The sequence below is a fragment of the Condylura cristata genome, unplaced genomic scaffold (genome assembly GCF_000260355.1).
Source record: "Condylura cristata isolate star-nosed mole 26May11 unplaced genomic scaffold, ConCri1.0 scaffold00031, whole genome shotgun sequence".
In the NCBI taxonomy this organism is placed as follows: Eukaryota; Metazoa; Chordata; class Mammalia; order Eulipotyphla; family Talpidae; genus Condylura; species Condylura cristata.
In genome coordinates, this window is record NW_004567132.1 from 2,284,899 (window position 1) to 2,310,686 (window position 25,788).

At 34.6% G+C, this 25,788-nt stretch overlaps 1 protein-coding gene across 4 annotated transcripts in view; it reads right to left on the minus strand.

The window, feature by feature from the left end:
• The window catches only part of RTN4 (reticulon 4), a 60,819-nt gene that overhangs the window by 11,100 nt on the left and 23,931 nt on the right, over window positions 1-25,788 (minus strand). For 3 of the 4 annotated variants that reach the window (XM_004691403.2, XM_004691402.2, XM_004691401.2), the window contains one exon: window positions 989-1,196. In XM_004691403.2, the coding sequence (XP_004691460.1) occupies window positions 989-1,196 (208 nt within the window). Of the gene's footprint in view, window positions 1-988; window positions 1,197-19,994; window positions 20,239-25,788 lie in introns of those variants that run through there. The other variant, XM_004691404.2, reaches the window with a different exon arrangement.

The following is a 25,788-nucleotide window of genomic DNA, read 5'->3' on the forward strand; positions in this document are numbered from 1 at the left end:
CTGGCATGTTTGCGGATTTTACTTCGTAACTATAAAAGGCCTCCAACAGGCATTCAATAAATATTCTCTCCCCAAAACTTAGGTACTGCATTGCTTCATCAATATAATGAGAAAAGCTTAAGAAAAACATGGCAGGCTTATGAAGGTGTGAAAATCAAGTTTACCTATTACTATCAACCTATTACTATCAACAGTTATGTATTCATTCACACAACACAGGTAACTACCTTGCCAAAAAGTTTTAAATATTTATAATCTTTTGGCGGTAGGAGGGCATCATAGCCTTATGGTAAAAAAGAACATTTCAAAACTATAGTTAATGCAAGAACAGGTGCTCAGATAATTCTGAGCCAGTGAGTGATAGGAACACATCCTTTAAAGGGAGTCTTAAAATAAAATACAGAAGCAAGCAGAAGTAGAATATATTAGGGTAACTGTGGGAACTAAAAAGGCATCATAAAAGTGTACACAAAATTCCTAGAAGAAATGAAAGACAACACAGAATACATGTGGACTTCATCCTATAATGACCTGAGCCCCTATGCCAAAACATACAGAAAGTGGCACCTGATAAAAACTAATCTGACTACATCTGGAAGAGCTTAGGTCAGATAACAGAAGTCAATTTCTTATGACAGAAATGAACAAATTTGAGGGAAAAAAATTTCATTTAAAGACAGGATGTCAGGAGCTACGGGGGAATAACTAGTGACTGATAATAGTTACAACGTCTCTAATGTAATAAAAATGTAAACTACACCTACTTCCAGTATTCAAGTATTCTTAAGTGGTAGAGTTAGGCTGCTGATACATAATCCACTCCTTTTCACCTCAGCATGAAATTATCAAAAGCAGTTGTTATAGGTAGTATTTTGATAAAAATATGAAATTATCTTAAGCAGTAATAAATACTCCATAGATACAATGAAGACAATACTAATCCTGTTCACAACATTACCAGTATATGTCTTGTTTGCCAACATCTCACCTGAATGGGTGGCCTTCATCTGATTTCTGGATAGCTTGGATCACACCCTTATATATCCTAAAGCTGATAGTCACAGAGAGCAGAGCCAAGGCAATGTAGGCCGTTACACTCACAATGCTGAATACTGTCAGTGAAAGCAGCAGAAATAAGCTGGCACCAAATACAACTCCAGTCTTCTTAATGTCTCTCCAGTAGAGGAGGTCAACAACTAAAAATTTAAAAAGAAGAGGTCATAAATACGAACATTACATTACCCATTTCAATTTGTACCTTTGTATTTGTCCTACATATAAAAATAAGATCTCTATATTAAGTATATGAAATAAAACCAAAACTAAGATATTAACTTCGTAAGCTACATTTTAAATCACCCCTCTAGTAAACTCTATTAGTACAATACCTATACCTGTTTTTCATTTCAAAATATACATCCTAAAAATAAATAAATATACATCCCACAGCTCCAAATCATTCTGGCTGACTAAGATTATTAATCTCTCAAACCCGACATGGCAGACAGACCTTTAATTCAAAACAAAATTTCTTAAAATTCACCTTGTGGAATTTCACCTTATAAAATCATGCAGTGCATAACATATATTTAAATAGAAAAAAATCTTAATATGCATGCACCAAAACTCCCACAAAATATATTTTTAAATTATTCATTATAAAATGCTGAGAACTTAGGGCCCTCTCTGGTGACGCAGCGGGTTAAAGCACTGCACTGAGAAGCTAAAGCCACTTCCACATAAGTTCGATTCCCGCTTACCCCGGAGGTGACCACATGGCGTGGCAAACCTCTCCTGACCCACCCGCTGCTCCCCTCAGCAGTGTACTTCGTTGATCTGCCTGTTCTGAGCCTCTGGCCTGCACCCCAGTTCTGTATGTACAAATAAAATAAATCTTAAAAAAAAAAAATGCTGAGAACTTGGGTCCTCAGTGGTGGCACAACAGGTTAAAGCACAGCACGACAAGCTAGCTGCAGCCTTGGTATGAGTTCAATCCCCAGTCTGGAGGTGTCCACGTGATGTGGCAGACCTCTCCTGTCTCACCCACTGCTCCCCCCTAAGCAGTGTACTTAGTAAATCTGCCTGTTCTGCTTCCCACTCTATCTAGTGAATCTTGTCACCACCCCTGCACCTATGGTCTGTACCCAATCCTGTATGCACAAATAAATAAATCTTGTTTTAAAAAAAGCTAAAAAATTAAAATTTTACTAAGAACTATATACAGAAGTTTAACAACTGCTTTTAAGAAATCTCCTTGAGAAATTTAGCAAAACTGTAAACTAATCTGGCTATCATTAGAACAAAAATTTCCTACAGAGCAAAAGACAAAAAGAAAACTACCTTTATCTGAAAAGCTACTTCCCTCAAGGAGTAGATAAATATAACATCACAAAATTTTAGATGTCAAAGAAAAACTATATGTGTTATACTGTTATATAATGTTTTATTAATAGCAAGGAACCAAACAGCGCCCAACTTAGAAAATCTGCTCTTGGCCTGTCATCACAGGGCCACTGTGGGGATCAAATAATCCCAGGACTGTGGCCTCAAGATCAGGTTATATACAACCCAAGGAGATTTATTGTTCAGTGTGCCAAGGAGATTTATTGTTCAGTGTTCAAAGGCTAAACATAATTTATCACTGTCTGAACTGTAACTGAGAGAAAAGGGGCAGGGAACATTCTTATAGTAAAACAAGTATAAATACGCTAGAACAGAATTTTAAATACCTGCTACATGTTAAGATAAAGGTGGTGACAAAGAATATCCCCATTTGTGGGGACTGTGTTGGTCTTGATCCTCAAGGTTCTCTCAGATATGGGTATCTCCAAGTGGAAAACTATATATGTGAACTACAAAATGTTTGATGTTATAACAAAGTCCTGAGTTTCTATTAGCATGTATTACATGGGTACTAAATGTTTTAAGAGCCCATGAGTGTCTGGCACATAGCAAGAGCAACAACATTTATTATGCTTAGTGAAGTTATTCCATTCTCCTAAATATCACTTGGTTTAAATGCCAATTGAATGTCGTATTCATGATTTACTTGATAACAGTTTTCTGACATTCAAAAAACACTCAGTGAGCTGATAATGTTCAAGGAAATCAATCTAGTAGAATTTGAAAACCTAAAAATGGAGACACAAACTTTCCTGTAAGGTCACGTCCAATTCTAAAACACTCCAAAAAATGGAGACACAAACTTTCCTGTAAGGCCACACCCAATTCTAAAACACTCCACTTGTTGGAAGACACATTAAAAAATGCCAATAACGTAATGTAATGAAATAAACACTGCACGGTTATAATTCAGCAAAGAAAAAAAATCTACTAGAGAATTGTGAAAGAGACAGAAATGATCTGGGTTTTAAAAGAATGGGAAGAATCTATAAAACCTAGAAGTACAGACCTAATTATAACACCTTGATTACCAATGGTTCTAATAACTAACGTAGTTTTCAAAAAGGGTACAGTGATAGGGTAAGAAAAGTAATGATAAAATAAGATGATGAATATAATATACATAACATAGCATATAATAAATTCCTAGTAACTAGCAGGGTTATTTGTCATCTGTTGTTGCTATGAATACACCCACAATCATGATCATATCTTAGCCAGTTATTTAAACAGAAAATGAACTTGTAAATTAATAAATGCTTGAAAACATATTGCTTTATAAAACACTAAAAAGGACTTTAAAAGTTATCTATATGTTCACCACTAAAGTGCAAAAAAAAGTTGATAAGAGAATCAGCAAGTAAGGTACATTAAAACTATTTTTATGTGAATCAATGCTCTTTTATAAAAACAGGTCTGGTTTCAAAGTGCTCTAAAACATGTTCAAAACTATTGGTTAAGTTAAAAGAAATGCAGCCACATCAGTATTCCTCACCATCATTAAAAACTACTCAGTAATAAGAAAAAAACAAAATGGAGGCATTACAATCCCAAACTTCAAGCTGTACTACAAAGCCATAATAATCAAAACTGCATGGGACTGGAATAAGAATAGACATACAGACCAGTGGATTCGAATAGAAAACCCAGATATAAACCCACAAGTTTATGGACACCTAATATTTGACAAAGGAGCAAAGAAGATACAATGGAACAAAGAAAATTTGCAAATGGTGCTGGGAAAACTGAGAAGCTACATGCAAAAAAATGAAACTAGATCACTGCCTCACTCCAGTCACAAAAATCAACTCGAAGTGGATTAAAGACCTAGACATAAGAACGGAAAGCATAAAATACCTAGAATCAAAGATGGGTCAAACACTTCACGACATACACTTCAGCAACATCTTTAAAGATTGAGCACCCAATGCCACAATAGTGAAGGCAAGGATAAATAGATGGGACTTCATCAAGTTAAAGAGCGTCTGTACAGCAAAAGAGACATTACAAAAAACAGCCCACTAGTTGGGAAACATTTTCTCACACAAAAGTAGTGGTAAAGGCCTGATCACAAAAATATACGGAGAACTGACGAAACTCAACAAAAATAAACAACCCCATCAAAAAATGGGCAGAAGAGCTAAAAAGACACTTCTCCAAAGAGGAAATGCAGATGGCCAACAAACATGAAAAAATGTTCAACATCACTCGTCATAAGGGAGATGCAAATTAAAACCACAATGAGATACCACCTCACACCAGTGAGAATGGCACATCTTCAAACAACTAGCAACAACAAATGTTGGCGAGGATGTGGAGAAAAAGGAACTCTCCTGCATTGCTGGTGGGAATGCAAACTAGTACAACCACTATGGAAAACTGTTTGGGGGTTCCTCAAACTGCTAAACATGGAGCTTCCCTACGACCCAGCAATCCCACTCCTAGGTATCTACCCAAAAGACACAAAAACACTGATTGAAAAAGACACCTGCACCCCCATGTTTATTGCTGCTTTATTTACAATTGGAAAAACATGGAAGCAGCCCAAATGCCCAAAGTAGATGACTAGATTAAAAAGATGTGGTACATATATACAATGGAATATTACTCAGCAACCAAAAAAGAGAATCACATGTCTTTCGCAGCAACTTGGATAGAGCTGGAAAAGATCATGCTTAGTGAGATAAGCCAGAAAGAGAAAGAAAAATACTGGATGGTTTCACTCATAGCGGGAGTATAATGGATCAGGCAAGAAAATAACAAGAATAATGAACAGCCATATACCAGAGACATTTTGTGGGTGTGCAGTGGGGAATGGGATCAAAAACGGGGGTGGGGGGATGGGGAGGGAAGTGCACGGGATTATGGTGATGGCACACGGGTGACTTGGTGATGGGAAACCTACAGGGATTACAATTGAGATGGGGAAAAAAATGTACAAAATGATGTAAAAATAAACTTATAACAAAAAAAAGATAAAAAAAAAACTACTCAGTAAACCTAATTATGCAATAAATGATTTAACTACTTATAATTAACCTATGTTTTCTCTATAGATGGCTATATGGTGTAGAAGAAACTATCAGTGACTAAGATTCAAAAGACTCACATCCTAGCACCTGCTCTGTAATCTTGTGATATCAGCCTGCAATTTTCTGGAGCTCAGTTTTATGATTATACTTCAGAAACTAACTTGATTCACAATTAGTACAAAAGTACACTACACAGGAGTCCTGCATTCACACTCCCAATAAGCAGACTCAAATCACCCTAATTTTTCAAGCAATTATAAACTGTATCATTATAATGGTAGACACTGAGTTGAATACAGATTAGGAATTTGGAGGTAACTATTTGAGAGAAGTTTAAAAAAAAAAAAAGTCTGAAAAACTACACATTTTTAAAGCTTGACAGATGTTTTCCAAGTTGCAGATCTGCATCCTTCAATCTCCACCCCTCCCTCTCATTCAAGCAAATTATGTACCAGGCACTTAGCATTATGTCAAACAATGTTTGCAGAATGACTATACATTACCTCTTTCAATTATGGAAACACTTCTGAGGAAAACTTATACAAGACAGGGAGACACATACCTTACATGACTGGGCCCTAAGCACTTAATAAATAGTAGCCTATGGAGCCTAACTATAGTCCTAGTGATTAAACAATTTTTCATGTATGATACAAATTCAAAGCACATACAGTTTTTTTTTTTGCAAGCAAAATAGCCAATTAATTACTAATGGTGATGAATAACAAAAGCAAGAACAAAGTCTAGTAAAATTAAGAAGATAGGTTCATAATGGACAAACTTTAATATAAATACCTCACATAAAACCAAAGAGAAAAAGCGCTCTACTCCAAAGTACTCGACAGGCATTTTGCCATAGTAGAAAACTATAATCAAATTGAAAACAACTTTTAAAAACCATGGGATTTTAAGTAAAATTAGGGTATAGCAAAAGAATAATATGGAGTCATTAAAGACAGTGATGTAAATGGAAAAAAATTAGTTGCTATCTTAATTGGTTGTCATCTTAATTGATATTCATAAATACCATCAGTCTCTTAACAATTCCCTTAGTTTAGTTTTAATGAAAACTATCCAAGATAGTTTTATCTCAGTGGGAGAGACAGTGTTTGTAACACAGTTTTATTAAAATCCTTTCTGATAAATAAAATATATTGAAGTATTACTATCCATTAGCTAAGTAGATGTTTGTTCAATCCTGATTCCCAAGTCATACAAGAGAAGGAGACATACCAGCTTATGAATACAGACATACCAGTCTTCAACAAAATGCTAACAAATTGAATCCAGCACCAAATAAAAAGAACATACATAATGGTCGAATGGTATTTATCCCAGAAAACAAATGTTAGTTTAATCAGTATGTTCTAATAGAATTAAGGACAAAACCACAATGATAGCAGACACAGAAAAGCATGTGACAAAACCCCTTTAATCAACTTAAAAAAAAAAAAAACTCTTCAACAAATGTTTGTTGAAAAATATTAAACAAACAAAAAAAGGGGCTGTCCAAAAAGCCTACAGAGTATCTATGAACACCCTTTTTCCCCAACACAGACACAGAGCTACATCATACTTAACAGCAAAACCCTAAGAGTATTTCTCCTAAGACAAGGATTACATACTCTTGCCACTTTTAGTCAACACTATTAAGGAAGTATGAGGCAGGGCAATTAGGCAAAAGGAAAAGAGTCCCCTAGATTGTAATGGAACCAAACTACCTCTATTTGCAGATAGCATGACCTTGTATGCAGAAAATCAAAGACTTCACAAAAAAGCTATCAGAAATAATAGACAAGTCCAGAAAGTTCACAGGATACGTGAACAATCTGAAAATGAACTGTGAGAATGAGTCCATTTTCTATAGCATAAAAAATATGGGAAGTCAAACAGAAGGAAAGTTTTAGAAACAGAAAACTAAAAGAAGTTAAAGATAACAAATAAATGGAAAGGCATCCCAAAATTTGTAATTTAAGATTAAGATAGTAATACTAATTGATCCAAAGTGGAATCTCAACTAATTTTTGTTCCTTTTTGAACAAAAATTCACAAACCAACTTAGAATTCATCTGGAAATACAAAAGGATCCAGAATAGTAAAAGCAAACTTTAAGAAGAACAGAGTTGGCCCTCCCTGGTGGCGCAATGGACTAAACCGCAGCACTGCAAGAGCGCCTGGCTTCTTCAGGGTTAGTTCTATCCCCAGCCAGGAGGTGGTCCACAAGGCCCACGGCAGTACTCTCCTGGCTCCTCTGCTGCTCCCTCAGCAACATACTTAATCAATCTGCCTGTTCTGCTCCCCACTATGCCTCTGTGAATCCTCTAACAGCCCTTGCACCTCTGGCCTGCACCCTGTTCTGTATGCATAATAAATAAGTAAATCTTAAAAAAAAAGAACAACAGAATTGAGAACTCACACTTCTTTTCTTCTTTTTTTCACTGTTTCCTACAAAGCTATCCAATGAAGACTGTATGGCACCTGCATAGACAGTTCTGTGGAATAAAATTAAGGCTGCAGAAGTAAACCTTTACATTTATGGTGAATTGATTTTAAGAAGGGTGCCAAGACAATGCAATGAGGGTGAAAGAATAGTTTTTTAACACATGGTGCTGGGACAACTGAGTCCGACAGCAAGAATGAAACTGTAACTACATCTCACATGACAAGAAAACATTTAACTCAAAATGGAGCAAAGGCCTAAAAAGCTTAACTAAGAAAAAAAGACATAAATCTTCATCATTTATTAGGGTGACACCAAACACAGGCACCCCAAAAAAAAAAAAAGAAAAGAAAAGAAAAAGACATAGAGACCTCATTAAAAATAGAAACTTTTGTGCTTCAATGAACACAAATAAGTGGGGGAAGAAAACCAGAGAATGGGAGAAAAGATTTACAAAATAAATGCCTCATGAAGGATATGTATTCCAGAAATATTAATAACCTGGTAAAGCACTTAAGTAGACATTTATCTTAACATTTGTAGGCAAATGGCCAACAAACAAAGAGAAGACAGATGCTCAGCAACAGTCATTAGATACCACACTTCAGACCCAAGACAGGTAAATCAGCAAGATGAACTATAAAAAGTAATGGTAAGAAGTGATAAAGACCAGAACCCTCTTACACTGCTAGTGGGACGGTAAGATTCAGCCACCTGTGAACAATATGGCAAGTCCTCAGAAAGTTTAAAAATAGTTTATCCATATAGCAACCCAGCAATTCCACACCTAGGAATTTCTATCCAGAAGACTACAAAAACTTGCCCACAAAAAAACCTTATTTGTTAATGTTCACAGCATTATTGTTCAGAAAACCCAAAAGAGAAAACAAGCCAATTATTTGTCAATTGACATCTGGATACACAAAATATATTAATACAAAGGAATATTCTTGGACAATGAAAGGGAATGAAGTACTGAAACATGCTACAATGTGGAAGAACCTCAAAACATTATGCTAAGTAAAAGAAGACAGAAACTAAAGGTCACATGTGTATGATTCTGTTTATGAGAAATACCTGGAAAAAGCAGTTTCACAGAGACAAAAGAAAGCAGGTGAATGGCTGGGGTTGTGTGCAGACAGGGAGTGACTGCCAATGCGGATTTTTTTGAGGGGTGATGAAAAATCCTATAATTAGACTAAAAAATCACAAATTGTATTATTTTAAAAAGAAATAAAAGGAACCAAAAAATTACCCGTTTTAACAAATTTCTTAGTGGGTTGTCGGTTCCATTAGAGAGTACATTATTTTATAATCCACTTTTATCTGCAGAGCTGAGCAAAGTCTGAACCAAATAAACTTTCAATAAATATAACTGACTTAAGAATATATATATACACATATATACTTTACCATACCTTTAAGGCATGTATTGTTTCTAATTTATATTTGAAACATCAAAAAATGTTTATATGCTTAAACAGAACCTCCTTGGTGGCACAGTAGGTTAAAGCACAGCATCAAGAAGCTAAAGCCACTTCAGCATGAGTTCAATCCCCGCCTGCCCCGGAGATGATCCACATGGCGGCAGACCTTTCCTGACCCGCTCGCTGCTCCCCTTAGCATTGTACTGCGATCCCTGCTATGTCTCTGGTGAATCCTCTCATCACCCCTGCACCTCTGGCCTGTACCCCAGTTCCCTATGCATAAATAAATCAATCTTTAAAAAAAATGTATATGCTTAAAATTAACATTTTAACTACCTTCAGGTGTCGACAATTATGAAGTAAATAGCAATACTTTCACAGTTAACTTTAAAAACAGAAAATAATACTTTACAGACACATCTTCCATAACTAGACCGTGAAGGGCTGATGAATCTTTATACTCTCATTATCCTGTTTTAGTTAGTATTTTCTGCATTATCCATATATTGTTATTCTTAAGAATAGAAACATTTTATAGACCTCATTTTAAATCATAATAAATGGGATCTCTAAAGAAGAATCAGAAGATCACCAGAATGCTAACTTTGGATTTCTAACTAACTTCATTAGTTCTTTGAGAGTGAAGAGTTTATTAGACCCACAAATCATATACAGTGTTTTAAAGTAATGCTACCTCAATTACAAATGATCCAATTTTTTAAAAGCAGAATTCTTGAAAATCCAAAATTTAAACAAAAGGATTGCACAAGGAAAGTAACTTTTCACAGTTCCTTAAGTCTCCTTCTGTACTACGGAATGAAGCAATAATTATTCTAAGATAACCTACACTGGCCTCAACTTTACTCTTATACAAACTGTTCATGATGTGAGATTAATTTAATGGTAACTCTGCTCTTACAGCTGGTGAGGAATGCTTGTGGATTACTAAATAATGCTTATCAATTTTTAAAAAATCCTTGCCCTGTCATTTAGAAAACAGTGACTGATTCTGCCATCTGGCCCATTTTTATTCTCCCTCCCCACTTTTTTGTAAACGTTAGGAAAAACCTTCATTCTGATTGCTTTGTTCAGTGCTTGGAACAGTAACATATTTATCAAACGAATTTTTTAATTTAAGATCATTGTGTGCTTCCTTTTAAAAAAATTTCTGGTCCAATGCAGAGTAAGAAGAGTTACCTACACTTGATGGTAACTTGACTGTCATCTGCCATAAACTGTCACAGCTAAAAATAGTACCAACACACATGCCTTCTCCAGGAGTCAGTCAATTTCATCTCACATCAACTCAAAAAATTCTTACTGAAGCTCTTCCTTGACTACTCTTAAGTCAGGTTTCAATTTTTAAATCTTTTGTCTAGGAAAAAAGCTGAACTAAGCTGGCACTAAAAATACTGGGGTGCCAGGGAAATGACCAGATTTAAGTAGCTTTATGTAAAGCAAATACTAGGTTTTCTTTAATGAAGTCAGAGCAAGAATGAGCAAGGTAATTAAATAGAAAATGAATCAACACATAAAAATCAGAATCTTAAAATTCTGGTCATTCACACTGATAATCTTTGTATTAATAATTATGTATTTATTAGTAATCATAATCCTTAAATTATTCCCAACTGTGAGGAAGTGAATTCAGTTAATCATTGAGAACCATATAGTAACCTTTTACCTATACATAGTAAGCATTCATTTGGTTGGTAAATGATAGTCCAGAAGAAGATCTGTGTAGGGCAGAAGTTTAACTCTTTCAGAGAAAGCAGTGAAAGAAACCTGAGTTCAATTTCTTCTTCCAATTTGCCATGCATATGAACCTGACTGATCACTTGACCTAGTTTCCTTAAGTCTAACATTAGAAAAATGATACCTACCTAAAATAAGGTAGTTGAGGTTAAAGATTCCACATATGGAAATACCTGGTGAACTAAACATACCGAATACCTCAAGGGATAAAATAAAGTCAAGCAGAGCAACCAATACTAAATGCATTGTGTAGAATTAAACAGAGGTGAATTGAACTTCCTATCAGTGAATTAATTTCAAGTTGATGGACAGCCTAGTATTGTTACAAAATATCTCAACGAAATACTTGCAAAAGCAGCATCTCTTCTTTTCCTCCTCTTCTAGAGTTTTAAAAGATACAAACACAATTTCAGGTTCTTGCCTCTTTTATCATTAAATCTTCCCTGCTTACTTCTGACATTCCATTGTTCTGGCCAATTTCACCACCATACACCTAAAAAGCAAATTCTGCATAGAGCTAGCATAAAACCTGTATTTGTCTTTTATATATTCAATACTTAGTATTTCCTGATTCTGAATAAGGCACTGTATTAAATATTTTGTATACATTAACACAAGTCACAACACTATTTATTGCTAGGCATTTTATAGATGAGGCAACTAGAAGCTTAGGAGGAGGATAAAATTACACATTTACAGATTGAAATTCTTTGTGAGGATGAAGGTCAGTCATACTTTTTCCATAATACTACATTTGATATGTTAAAGGAACATATCACTATTCAGTTTTGCTTTTTAATCCTACTTGGAGATGTAATGTTTCAACCTTAATTTGAACAACTGGGAAGAGAGAAGCAATCTGTCAAGCAAAGCTAGCATCATGAACAAACATGTAGACCAATAAATGTCAGCATTATTCAGTAACTTAAGTTTTACTTTCAAAAGGAAGGGCAATTTAGATAACTTCTAGAAAACATGCAATTTAAGAAGAACATGAATTACTCCTAAGTATATATACTTATATATACATATTTATTTTTATTTATATATTACTCTTAACTATATATATATTTATGCCATGTATACCATTTCCAACATAGTATAAATCTATTATGTGTAATTAAGACAAACATACCAACCATAATGTGCAACTACCAATCTTTCTAATGCTGCAGGATTTGATAAAGCCAATGTTGCGAATGATTAACAATCCAATATAGGCGCTACACAACTGAGTATCTGACCTTGAGATTAAGAACCAACAAGAAAGTCAATCAAACTTTGAACTTTCCTATAAATGCTAGTATATAGGTTCCACTGTGGAATTCAACCAGAAAGTGGTAAGATCCCATTCTGTACTACCAAACAATTGTGGTAAAAATTACACACCTCACACACCTCAGAAGTCCAAAACCATGATTAATGAATCTGTTCATGATAAGAACTTACATACAAACTGTGAATACAATCTAAATTTTGTTAAGAATTGAAGTTACTTTCATAGCATTATTTGCTATGACAAGTTTACTTTCAACAGTCTTTCTTCCCATACTAAGCATCCTCATGTTGAGAAAATGTCTCAACATGTTCTAGGGAAGTATAAACTACCTATGGTTGTAGGCTGCTGCCTCTTAAAGACAATCCAGATCTCTCTGATACAGAACAACACACCAGCACAGGCTTCATTTACAAATTCACTAAATTTACCAATTTGCTTAATATCATTTTCAACTACTTTTATTTGCACCTTCTATTTCCAGCTTTATTATTAGAGAAAAAATACACAGAAGATTAATTCTAATTTTCAATTTCTCTTAACCATAATTTCTATTCACTAGGAAACTCATGTAACTAGTTTCATTTTCTTTAAGGTAAACTTAAATTCCCTAAGCATATTATATACATATTCCATGCCAACGAATCTTCATTTCTACACAACCTTTAACACCTGTGAAGGTCATTATTAAAATAGGGCCCTCCCTAATGGCTCAATGGGTTGAAGCGCAGCACTGTGAAGCTATCCACGATCACTACAGCAGAGTTACATCCCAGGCCAGGGAGGTGAGCCACATAGGCAGCAGACCTCTTCTGACCTTCCCCTTACTCCCCTCAGTGGTGTAGTCTAATCAGTTCACCTGTTCAGCTCCCTACTCTCTCTGATGAACCCTCTCACCCCCTGCAACTCTGGCCTGAACCCCAGTTCTTGTGTGCATAAATAAATCTTTTTTAAAAATGTAATTATTAAAATAGGGACACTTCCATGAAAGCCTATTACTTCTGATACATTTATGTGGCTATTTATTTTCAATTACTAGAATTGGTCAAACGTATAGTATTATATTGCATATTAAAGTACATACTGGTTTGATGTAAAGTTTGTTTTTCTTTTTTTAAAGGCAGAGAGAGTTGGGGGCAAGAGACAGTGTGGGGAGCAGAACAGGCAGACTGAGTGAAATACACTGCTGAGGGGAGAACAGAGCAAGAGAGGAAAGGTCTGGTGTGCCATGTGGGTCACCTCCCTGGCCCGGGATCAAAATTGTGCTGCAGTGGTTCGAGAAAGCTTCGTAATGCTGCCACTTAACTCCCTGCTAGGGAGGCACCCCTGAAAGTAGAAACCCTTAAATCTAATACAATACCAAACTCAACAGTAAGCTTCATAATTGTATCTGTAAGTGGCTTTGAACTCCTTAAGAAAATGTTATATAGTATATAAAACAGTAGAGGGCCCTCCCGGTGGCTCAACGGGTTAGGATGCAGCACTGCAAGTGCCCTGCAGCCACTTCAGTGAGTTAGATTCCTGCCTAGAGGTGATCCACATGGCCAGAAGACCTCTCCTGTCTCCCCTACTGCTCCCCCCAGCAGTGTACTTCATCGATCTGCCTGTTCTGCTCCCCACTCTGTCTCTGGTGAATCCTCTCAACACTCCTCCACCTCTGGCCTGTACCCCAGCTCTGTATGCATAAATAAAAATCTTTTAAAAAATATATAAAATATTAGATATGCAATAGCCACTATCCATGATAAAGAAGAGAAACAGATAAGCTTACAGAATATTGCTCCAAAGATCCATTAGCTGAAATGCTAGCAAGACATAAGACCAAGTAAATAAAGGGGGGACCTCAAGAATACCAAGAGAATAAGGACAATTCTATTCGCTGCTTAAATATTTTTCCTACATTCAAGGATATAATCCAATCCCTAGCAACAAAGTCAAATTATACTCCTATGTTCCCAGTAGGCTTAGCCTCCTGACAATGCTGACCAGCCACACCTGCCCCACTTTCATAGCTGGTGTGAAAACTACTATATCTTTCACTACGTGGTCAGGGCCACAAAGATATAATCACAACATGTTTATTGATTACCACACTGAGACTACAAAGAGTATCAAATCATGTTCCTTTTAGCATCTACATTTTTCAATCTTTGGCTGTCCAAGTAAAAACACAGATTGTAGGGCCCTCCCTGGTGGCGCAGCGGGTTAAAGCGCAGCACTGAGAATCTGAAGCCACTTCCGCATGAGTTCGATTCCCGCCTGCCCCGGAGGAGACCACATGGCGAGCCAGACCTCTCCTGGCCCGCCCGCTGCTTCCCTCAGCAGTGTACTTCGTCAATCTGCCTGTTCTGCTCCCCACTCTGTCTCTGGTGAAGCCTCTCACCGCCCCTGAGCCTCTGGCCTGTACCCCAGTTCTGTATGAATAAATAAATAAATCTTAAAAAAAAAAAAAAAAAACACAGATTGTAAAATGTAACAAAGACCTCAAGCCATGGCTATGTGATATTGAACAAATAATTTCTCTTTAGTGTCCTTAATTTCCTTACCCATAAAATTAGATGGCTGGAATAAAGGACCAGTAAAATGCCTTGTCTGCAGGTTACAAACTAAAAGTTTCTTTCATTGCTTAATTGCTCCTTTAAGAAAGGATAATAAGGTAGGGAATTTCTTAACTTCTCCAAGCAGAAAAGGATATTTAATAATTTCCTAGAATGATATGTAAGATTCAAGGGCAAGAGTAAACTGACTGAACAGCTGAGCTCTTAAGCCTCACTTTATAGAAAAACTTCAGAGACAATGAAGAAATCCAGGGCTTCTGGCTTCCAGTAAGGCATGGATGAGGCACATCAAGAGAGAATTTATCTGTAATGTGTAAATAGAAGACATAAGTGAAAACAAAGATAGGAATTCTGAGAACACTGAATCCCCTCCATTTGAGAGGACTAGCGAACACTTCAGGAATACTGCACTTTTGACAAGCAGTTCTTTGGAAAAATGAAATAGGAAGAAGGGGTCCACTAAGCAGAAAAATGCAAGCAAGTATAAAGAACAGATATATTTAAAACACATGTCTCTCTAAAGTGGCTGGAGACAAAAAAATACTGGAAGATGGAACTGAAAAGGTTGGGATTAGGCCTCTTCAAAGTCCAGGATGGACTGTGTGAACTTCATTTGCTTAATTTGCAAAATACAGAAAAATTCTTCAAGTACTATGATTAGAGCCACATTTTAGGAAGATTAATTTGTCTGTGACACAGAATTTAGTGGGAAAACAAGTCAGGAGTCTTAATGAGGAAATAAAAAAATGCCATGAAGATTACTTCCACCATTGTTCCCACTACTTACTCAGACAAGGCTTTAAACCATATATAGGAGAACATAGGTCCCAATTTACTCCTTTTTAAATATAAATCAGATTCTCAGCAATTAATTTAACACTGACAAAAACATCTTAAATTTTAGAAAGAGTTAAAACCATCGGAAACCCCTATGTACTATGTAAGCATGGCCAAGACACCAGGATAGGCACTTCTCGAAATTATTCAAAATAATTATCTGTATATTCTCTATGAAAAGCAGTTTGCAACATGAACCAAAGCCTAAATAGTGCAACTTATTAAGCCGCATGGATAGTAATAAAAAAAAAATACATCAAATTATATACTGTTTAGCAGTGTTTATATATCTACAAATTTTAAGAACAATTGAATATTCAACTGTTTAACTGAATTATTTAACTAGTATAATATTAGAACACTACAGTCATTAAAAGATAAAGTATATTAAAAACACAAAGGTATTTTCCTATTAGCTGGAGTGAAATGATAGCAGATGATGATTCCAGAAAAAAAGGTTCCATGACTCCCAATACCTACATACACACACATCATTTTAAAAATACAACAAAAATCATTAAATTCTTCTGCTACTTTCTAGGTTTTCTATATCTTACATATTATGTATGTGTTACTAAATCAAGATATAGAAGAAATGCCTATGAAGTGCCTATACACTGAGTGTAAATTTAGAACTGAAAGCAGGTCCCTTCCTCTAATAAGTAGATCTCAACAGTTGGCCAAAGTCAAAGTTCCCTTCTCAGGCACAACACCCCTCCACCCCCCCCACCCCGCCACATTTCCAGGGTAGAAATAAAGTACTTTCAGCAGCAACATCCCCCTGGCTCTTCTCTCTCTAAATGCTAGTAATAAGTGTACACCTGAGCCCATATATTCAGATATTCAGTAACATTAAAACTATTAAAAAAAATTAAAAGTGGCTTATCAAAAGAAAGTGCAGAAGTCCCAGCCAGATTCCATGCAAGAAAGTATATTTCGTAAGACTGGCCCAAAGTCAGGTTGCTTTGAGGTTTAATCAAATTAAATTTTAAAGCTAGAAACATTCACGTCCCATCATCCTAGGAAAACTAAAGGGCACCCATTGCACATTAACCACCAAGTCCGACAAGCGCTATTTCTAAAAACCACAGAGTCCAAACCATTTCTCAATCTTCATTAATACCACCTTTCTCTGTAGTGTTTAACCACACATTCCTTTTTTGAAAATTCTTCTCCCTCACCTTATTAGCAGTGAAACAACACTATACTGTTCCCCCTTTTTCTTAACTATAACTTCCTGTTCTTTTCTGGTGTTGTTCATCTTTACAATGATGTACTACAATCATTGGGCTTTTCCTCCCTTAATTTTCATTTCTTTCGGTGCCAATTAAATTTCTTTATTTATCCATCATACTGTGCATTCAATTCCCAATTCTTTATCAGAGATCTTCAAGTTTGAGTTTCTAACACCAAACCTGGCATCAAATTCTTACATACTTCTCAGTCTCTATAGATAGTAAGGCATTGGCAATGTTTCACTGTAACTGACATTTCGTGCTGTCTTTGAGTTCCATCCTCACCTCCCACAAATCTAAGTCAAGTGTCAAGCACTCTTTCCCTGAGGTTTTCAAATCTGTCACTTCCTTTCCATTCACACATTGTCAAGCCAACTTCAAGCACTATTTGCTTTAAACATTTGGACAAATACAGTCATCTTAATTTCTGCCTCTTTAAGTTCTTCTCACCCCCAACCAGTCTTTCCAACTTGCTATCAATTTATCACTTTCAAAATTCCCAAAGACTCCTTATTCAGCCTATCTTTTCATAAAACCAGATAACTTCAAAACCAGAACCCAAGAAAAGAAGACTAGAAAGGTTAATTTTCTTACTCTGGCCAAAATCAAAATTTTAAATCTAGACTGACGTTTCCTCAATATACCCATTTAGAACAAGATGCTTAATATACAGATTGCCAGACCTTCCTGTGAATCTGAATGTTCAAGAAGCAAGAGAGGATTCTCAACTTCAAGAAGCTTGAGAAAACATGACCCATATCATGCAAAACTTTATATACTCTTTGGACACACTAATCTCCTGTAAATATTCTGTTCTGTAAACAAAACTCTATTCACTGTCTCAAATATTCCTTTACTATGGTTACATTCTCCTACCCTACCCTAACACACCCATCATTCCTATTTTAAGTTCTTCAAAATCTTTGGACTGTTTTTAATTATTTTTATACATAATTTTAATAATGGCACATGGATTTCATTTGTTGCAAGTATCCTGCTCAGAAAATCCAAAGTGAAGACTACATAAAAGAACACAAATTATTAATACTGGTCTTAGCCTGAGAAATAACTGTATTAAATAGTAGCTAAAAAGCAACATACTAAACACAAAAAATAGAAAACTTTTTAAAACACTGAGATCTGCCTGAGCTTTTCTAATGCTGTTATACGGCGGTATGTTCATCATTACTAGACAACTAGATGTGCTTAACTTTAAGGGGGAATATGCAGGAGTAGAAAAATTATAAAGCATAATATTTTATAAAAGTTTATCTAGAACCTAAATTAGATTCTTTCTTATATTGTCACACTATTCAAAAAATTAGCAAAAACTCATTAAATGGTAACTTCAGTTTTTCAATGATTTTCATTTAAGTTATCTATAATAAACTACATTAAAATTAGATGCTGGTAAATACTAAAATGCAATTTGACCAGTGAAGCCAAAAAATAGGTAACATTTTTAGTTGTGATGGATCCTTCTTACCAAATAAAAAAGCCAAAAACAAGCACTAAAAAATAATGGGCTATTCCATTTATATACAAAGTGAGGCTCCCCAGAGATATTTAACAATAAATTTGATTTTATATTTAGTGACTAAAAATAAATGATTTAATATGGATTATAATGGATTTTAATTTCTAGTCTCAAAATCTCACTCAAGAGTTCAGCAAATAAATAACTTAAAATGTTATTAAAGGTCTACAATTAAATTTATTGGTCACTTTAAGAGTTTCACAGTAGGCCCAAATGTGATTTTTCAACTATTTTTCAAGCCTGCATTTATTGTATCATTACTATCATTTTTGCTTATCAAAAACTAGTATATCGAGTTTCATTTTGTTAATGCAATGGTCAGAAAAATAAACAGATATCCTTCTCTTTATTAAATTTACGTGTAAAAAAACCATAAAGGTCAAAGCATAAAGTTGCAGTGTTCTCTATAAGGTATAGCTATAAAATCCTGCCAGTGTCTCAATATGCATTCAGTGTTAAGCCCACCTATTTCCCACATTCCTTTACTGAACACATTTTTAAGAGGATGATGTGAAGATTACTATAATTAGCTTCATATATTGTTTTTAGAAACCTATCACTAGTTCTGCTAACAAATCTGCTATACAAGGAAATAATATTTTTTTAAGTATAAAACTTGAATGTAGCCAGTAGAAAAAATAAATTACTGTGTGGAATGTCTACTTGTACTGCAAAGGTTTTTTAAAAAGATTACTTATTATAAATGGTCAGCTAGATAGTCTATTGTCTACTTTTCCTTTAATGGCTCATTTAACAGCTACCTGGTAAAATATTTTTACAATATTCATCAAAGCCAACATTTTGCCACTTACGGACTTACATTCTTACACAACGATCCACTGAGACTTGAAAGGATCTGAGATTTCAAGGGGGAGGAAGAGGGGATCAAGATCACTGATTGGTTATTGCAAGGACAAAGGTTAGTGACTTTAAGCATGCATTTAAAACTACATTTCAGCAATTTCAAGATACACACACAAAAAACTATAATTAAAAGGGGACTGGTAATAATATTTAATTAGATTTCAAAAGAAGAAAATGGGTTCATTACAAATGAAGTATCTTGCTAGCCACAAATCTCTGAATAAAATTTCAACTATACCAAGTCGCTTGAAAGCAAAACAAAACAAAAACACTTTAGTCACAGAAAATACTTCATTATGGAATCAAAAAACAAGTAGAGACTTACACACCAAAATAATCAACAAATGAAATGTTAGAATTATACTATTTACAATGTGCAAGACTAAACACAAGCTAAACAATGATAAAACTGCAAGAACTAAATCAATGTCAGGGGAAAAAAATAGATCACATCTTGGCATATACAACCAAGTGTAAATTAAACATATGAAATAGCTTTTCTAATCCTTTGCTCTTAGCCTTTCATACGCTTCATTTTTCATTCCAAAATGCATCTAAATTGCAAGGTTTATTCCCATAGATGTATACTGGTCACATAAAAAATCAAATAGAGTATTTAAAAGCAATTACCCTTGTCTTTCCAATTTTTCTTCTGACCGTCCATCTCTTGTCACGATCGACCCTCCAGATGCAATTATCAATTATGCATGCCAACAGAAAAGCTGTAACCACAAAAATCTACCCCAGACATGAAATATTCGTTTCCTTGAGCGAAGTCTGCAGTCTGCTGCACAACTGCAGCAGGACTGAAGTCACCTGACGTCTTCTGGGTGTGGAGAGTCTGACGCAGTGCAATCTGTAACTAGGCTACTAATACTCAGGCTCTCCGCCTTCCTTCTATCTGTTTATTGTTCTGTAGTCTTTTGCTTGCTGCACATACAAAATGGAGCTACTTTTGCAGGGGAAGGGGCAGACTACCAAAGGAAAGGAGAGAAAAGAGGGCTGCTTTTTCAGAAGAGCTAATCACTAAATATATTTGAAATGCACTTAAAATCATTCAAAACTGTAAGATCAATGTTTAACTAGTAAGATATAAAAATGAATAGCTTAAATTTCAATTCTGAAAATAAGAGTCTCTCCTTGATTTCTCCTGTTTATTAAGACTTAAAAAGCACTAAGCATTTTGTACTCTCTATAAGGATATGAGAGGATCACAAAATCAAATTATTATTTGTGGAATATATACTACTTGAACATAAAAGTTTTTGTGCAATTCAACAACCATATCTTTCTAATGTAAAATTCTGTGTTTTTTTTTTCCTTTTACGATTATGGGAAACTTTTAAAGACTTCAGATATATACTTACTCTTAATCATCACCTGTTCCAACTCAATCTTTCAATAAGTATCTATTAGACATGACTGGCTGCAGGTGCTAAGAATAGATTCTTAGCTTAAAGAGAAATATTCGTATGGCCTACTTCTATCATTTCCCTTGGGAAAATGACATAAGAGCAAAGTACAATTTTACTGGTTAATGAAACAAATCAGGGAGAAAATGTCTGAAATTGTGTTTAACTAAAAAGCTAGTGTTCATCCTAGTTCTGTATTTTTTAATATTCCATAACCAGTTTAACCGATGTTACCATCTGACTAAGCAGAAAAGCCAATAATCAAATCAGCTAAAATACTTTAACATGTATAATGACAGGATTGTAAGATATGTGATTTATGTAAAAATTACATGCTTTTTAAGCAATTATTACTACACTGAAATAAGTTTATTTTCTGGAACTTGATATAAAACTGTGCAAAGTCCTTAATATCAGAAGTGGCCTGAAGATTACTCATCTGTGCCCATTTTTCTAATTCCAAACATAAATAAACCAATGCAAATTTTAAAGAGTCAAGCATTCTCAATTCAATAGTTAATATTTAACTTTTAACTTTAAAAATTCACTGCATATTTTCGTAGTGTTTGATAATCAGCTGAATATGTCTGCTTCTCCGTGCAACAGCTTGGAATCTCGCACTAGTCACTTCATAGAAGTTTTTTCAAAGATATTTTTTAATGAAAAATCCCTTTAAATTGTAGGTCAATAAATACTGGTACATTAGGACTAAAGTACTAAGAAACAGCACCCACACTTCTCAGGTCACAGATTCTGCACTACAACAAAATATATGTACTTCTTTACAAAGACATTTACCATTTATACTCCTCACATACTCTGGTACTTGACTTGGTTTAGCAATTCAAAAAAATACACATTCATCTAAACATTAAATATACTTAACTGCTACCCTGGCAATTAAGAATATAAAACAGAAGCCCTGAAGTTCAACCTTACATAGCACTAGCACTACTTAATTTTTATGTTCTTTACAAAGTAAGATACTAACTTTACAGGGAAAACTAAGTTCTGTAAGTCAAATGACACTGTGTCCATTAAGACAACTAGTTGTTTTAAATTTAGTAAACTAAGCAAAAAAGGAACTTAAATTTGAAGCTTTAGTGAGACAAATATGTTAAAGATGTAAAGCCAAGTAGACTAGTTAATGTGATCAATGTTAATACATTAACTCTCAGGATAGTGCCTGGCAAAAAGGGCTACCTCTAAGTGTTAGCTGTGTACTACCATCAGGCTAAAAAACCATCTATTAGGCCATTTGATTCTAAGCAATTGCCCTGTACCTTTCTCACCACCAGTGCCCCACCCCCGCCCACATACAAATTGTGCTTTAAAGTTCTATCATTTCCCACCTGAGAAAATGTATATATGGATACTTTATGTCTCATTCCAATAGCCTCATTCCACATTAAATCCCACTTTCACAGGCAAACAGAGAACACAAAAGTTAACTTATTTTGTTTTTCTTTAAAGACTTAACATTTTGTTTTTAAAAATAAAATGAAGTTCTTTCTTTTCTGGCACAGTGCATCTGTAACTAGGCTACTAGTATTCTTTTCCAATAGAGTAAATACATCAAACCGAGTAGATTCTTCCCTCTAAGCTGGTAACTAAAATAATTATTTCCACTTTCTGGCAAGAGATATATCTACATAGTAAAGTGTTTTTTGATTATTTCAGACAGGAACCTACTTCCCTTTTTAAAAACAAAGGCTTCCAAAGGTGGGGCCACAGAACATTCCTGTATTTGCAGTGCAATGAAAGCTTTGTCTGTATTATAAGTCCTATTGCATATTGTGGTAGAGGTGGTGGTGGGGTTTGGGAGTGGTGGAATTAGGGATGAGAGTAGACAGAGTGATATTCCTTTACATGAACTCAAAATGGCAACTTCCTCCTCAATATCCAAATCCGCATGACTTCTCCCATGTTTTTTTAAACACCTATGAAGGACCCTCCTCAAGCATATCCCTAATTTCAAAGGAAACCATGCCCTGAAATGACTCATATTGCATGTTTCTCTTCCCATATCTCAAAAAGTGATTTTCTCAGTATACTTACCTCATTAGCAAAACTGTAAATGTAACTCAATTACTACTTAATAAAAAGCCTTTCTCCATAACCCTCTCATGAATTCTTTCTTCCTGCCCTCATTGCAGGATTTCAGACAGCAGAAGCCTGTTATTTGAAATAGGCAGTAATATGTAAGCTGTAAGTGCACCCCAGCCAGCTCTCTTAAGATCATTTCTCGTTTTCCATCTCTTTCCTTCCTCTACTTCTGAATCACAGAACTCTGAATTTTCTTATTTTCAAATTTAGAGACCTAATTAGCTTTATCAAACAATTCATGAATCAAGCACCAGAACATAAAGGTGACACCAAACTCACATTTCTGTTTTGTCTTGTTTACATGGTTAGAGGTCAAGGGAAATGAGGTAGAACACATAAGGTGGTCATTTGGATTGAAAGTGCTTAACTCTAAACTGTGTATGTTAATAACTAAAATAATTATTTCCACTTTCTGGCAGGATTCTCCCTTGTTAACAAAAATATAAACTACCACATAGTTTAAGCATATTCAAAAATTTAATAATTATGAGTTCTTATGAAACTAAAGTCTCGTTACTGAAGGTATTAAATAATGCTGTCTACTGCCATGTGCTGTAATATAATGCCCTCTATGGACTAAATTAAAGCACTTCAACATTACCAAATTGAATCTTAAGGCATGGAGAAAGACTAAGTCTAGAAAACAAATGATAATATAAAATACCAAGGAAACAATGACATTTTAATTATAGATATTTCACATAGCTACTAAAACTGAACACTAGAATCCATAGACATATAAAATGTGATACTGTTCAATGAGAACTAAATGTCAGCTTGTTTTACCCCAAAATAAATGTGCAGATATTCCCAAAAATCCAAAGCATTTTGAAATTTGAAATTGTAAACTTAAATTTGAAGCTCTAATGAGACAAATATGTTAAAGATATAAAGCCTAGGCTTTGAACAGACCTTCATAACTTATTAATTTTTACTGAAGTACACAGGGAAATCAGTCATTTGTAAAGTTTAAAATAGCATGATTCAAGTTTTAATTCAGTACAATGTGTCAAAATTCAAAATCAGTTTATAGTCTATCTTAAAAATATTATGGGAAAAATTGATGTTAAAAAATTTATAGGCCCTACCTGGTGGCACAGGGGGTTAAAGCACAGCACTAAGAAGCTTAAGCCACTTTCCCATGAGTTTGATTCCAGACTGCCCAAGAGGAGATCCACATGGGGCGAGGCAGACCTCTCCTGACCTGCCCACTGCTCCCCTCAGCAGTGTACTTCGTGGATCTGCCTGTTCTGCTCCCCTCTGTCTCTGGTGAATACTCTCACCCTCCATATCTCTGGCCTGTACCCCAGTTCTATATGCATAAATAAATCTTTAAAAACAAATTTATAGCTTACATTTCTCTGTCCAACTCTGTATTTATTCCATATGGTAATTACAGAGGTTCCACAGACTTTGTTTTCTAGAAAACACTAGATGGCACCAAATTCCATAGTACAATTGACTGTACAATCCAAAAACTGTTCTTAATTTTTTACTCTTCTCTACAATTGCAACTTGGTAATAACCAACTAGATCCAGTTTGATGGGTATAGGAAAAAGGCATATGATGTAAAATTATCTTTAACCAGAATCAAATTTAAAACAATCAGAAGTAAATGTAAAAATGAAATTGCAGATAAACAAAAATGTAATTTTCCTCTGGTAATATACCATAAAATACCCACTAAAATGTAAAAGAAAAAAAATAAGTGGGAAAACTAATACTACAAGAATTTACATTCTTTACATATAAAGAACTCATAAGAGACAAAATCATTTTAAAAATGGGCAAAGGGTATGTATGAACAGGTAATTCACAACAGAAATACAAGTAAGATAAATTTATTTGTTCAGCTAATGTAATGAAATATTACAAGTGGAAGGTTTGTAAGATGTCTAAGATGAAGTCCTTTCAACCACATTGTATTTAGCAGTATCTTATCTTTTATGGTACATAGTTCATATTTATTTTCAACTGTATTAGTCCATAGTAAATACAACTAAATTCTCACTGATTTTACAATGTCACATTTAAATGATTATCATTAATTCCTTTATTAACAGTCAGAATTCAGCTATACTTTACTAAGTCTTCTAGCTAAAGACATTTCTCTCCATTTGTTAGATTAAATATTTTTACAAATGTCTTACTTAAGGTTCCCAATCATAACCAAAGTCCAACTAATTTAAAAAGTATCCCAAATATGGTTATCAAAAATACATTTTAACCAAAATACTAAGCCTTACTATCTACAAGACTTTAGTGGAAAAGCTGAAAAGCTATCTAGCAAAATTTTTTAACATAAGAAAAATGTATTAAGTCATAAAATCAAAACAAAGCTCTTACTGATGAGTACATAGTAAGTAGTAATATATACAAATCTGCAAAGGATTATTTTTATTCTTAACCTAGATAAATGAGGTTCTCTTAGGTGAGTTCTTTATTATGATACTACTATTAGATATTAAACAATTTAAGTATAATGAATAAATAATCAACATATGGTAGGTTTATATTTTATTCACCAACAGTCCCAACAGGTCAGCACAACCTCTACTCTAATTCATAAACTGAAAATATTCTATGTGTTAGTGGCAGAACAAGCAAGCAAAAAAAAAAAAAAAAAAAACCCACATTAAAGCAATCAGTATCATAAAGTTATCAAGTCAGTCATTTGGATGAAAGACATTTGCATCTTTCCTTATTAGTGGCCTACCAATAATATTGATGATAATAGTTGACCACACTAGGGTTAGTCAGCACATGAAAGCACCTCATTCTATTATCCTTACATTTGGAAGATTATATGACAAAAAAAATTGCAATTTTCTAAACTTTTAAAAATGTTTTGGCATTGGCTAATGTCCTCAACACAAGAGCTATATAAGTATGGTAGCAACAACTT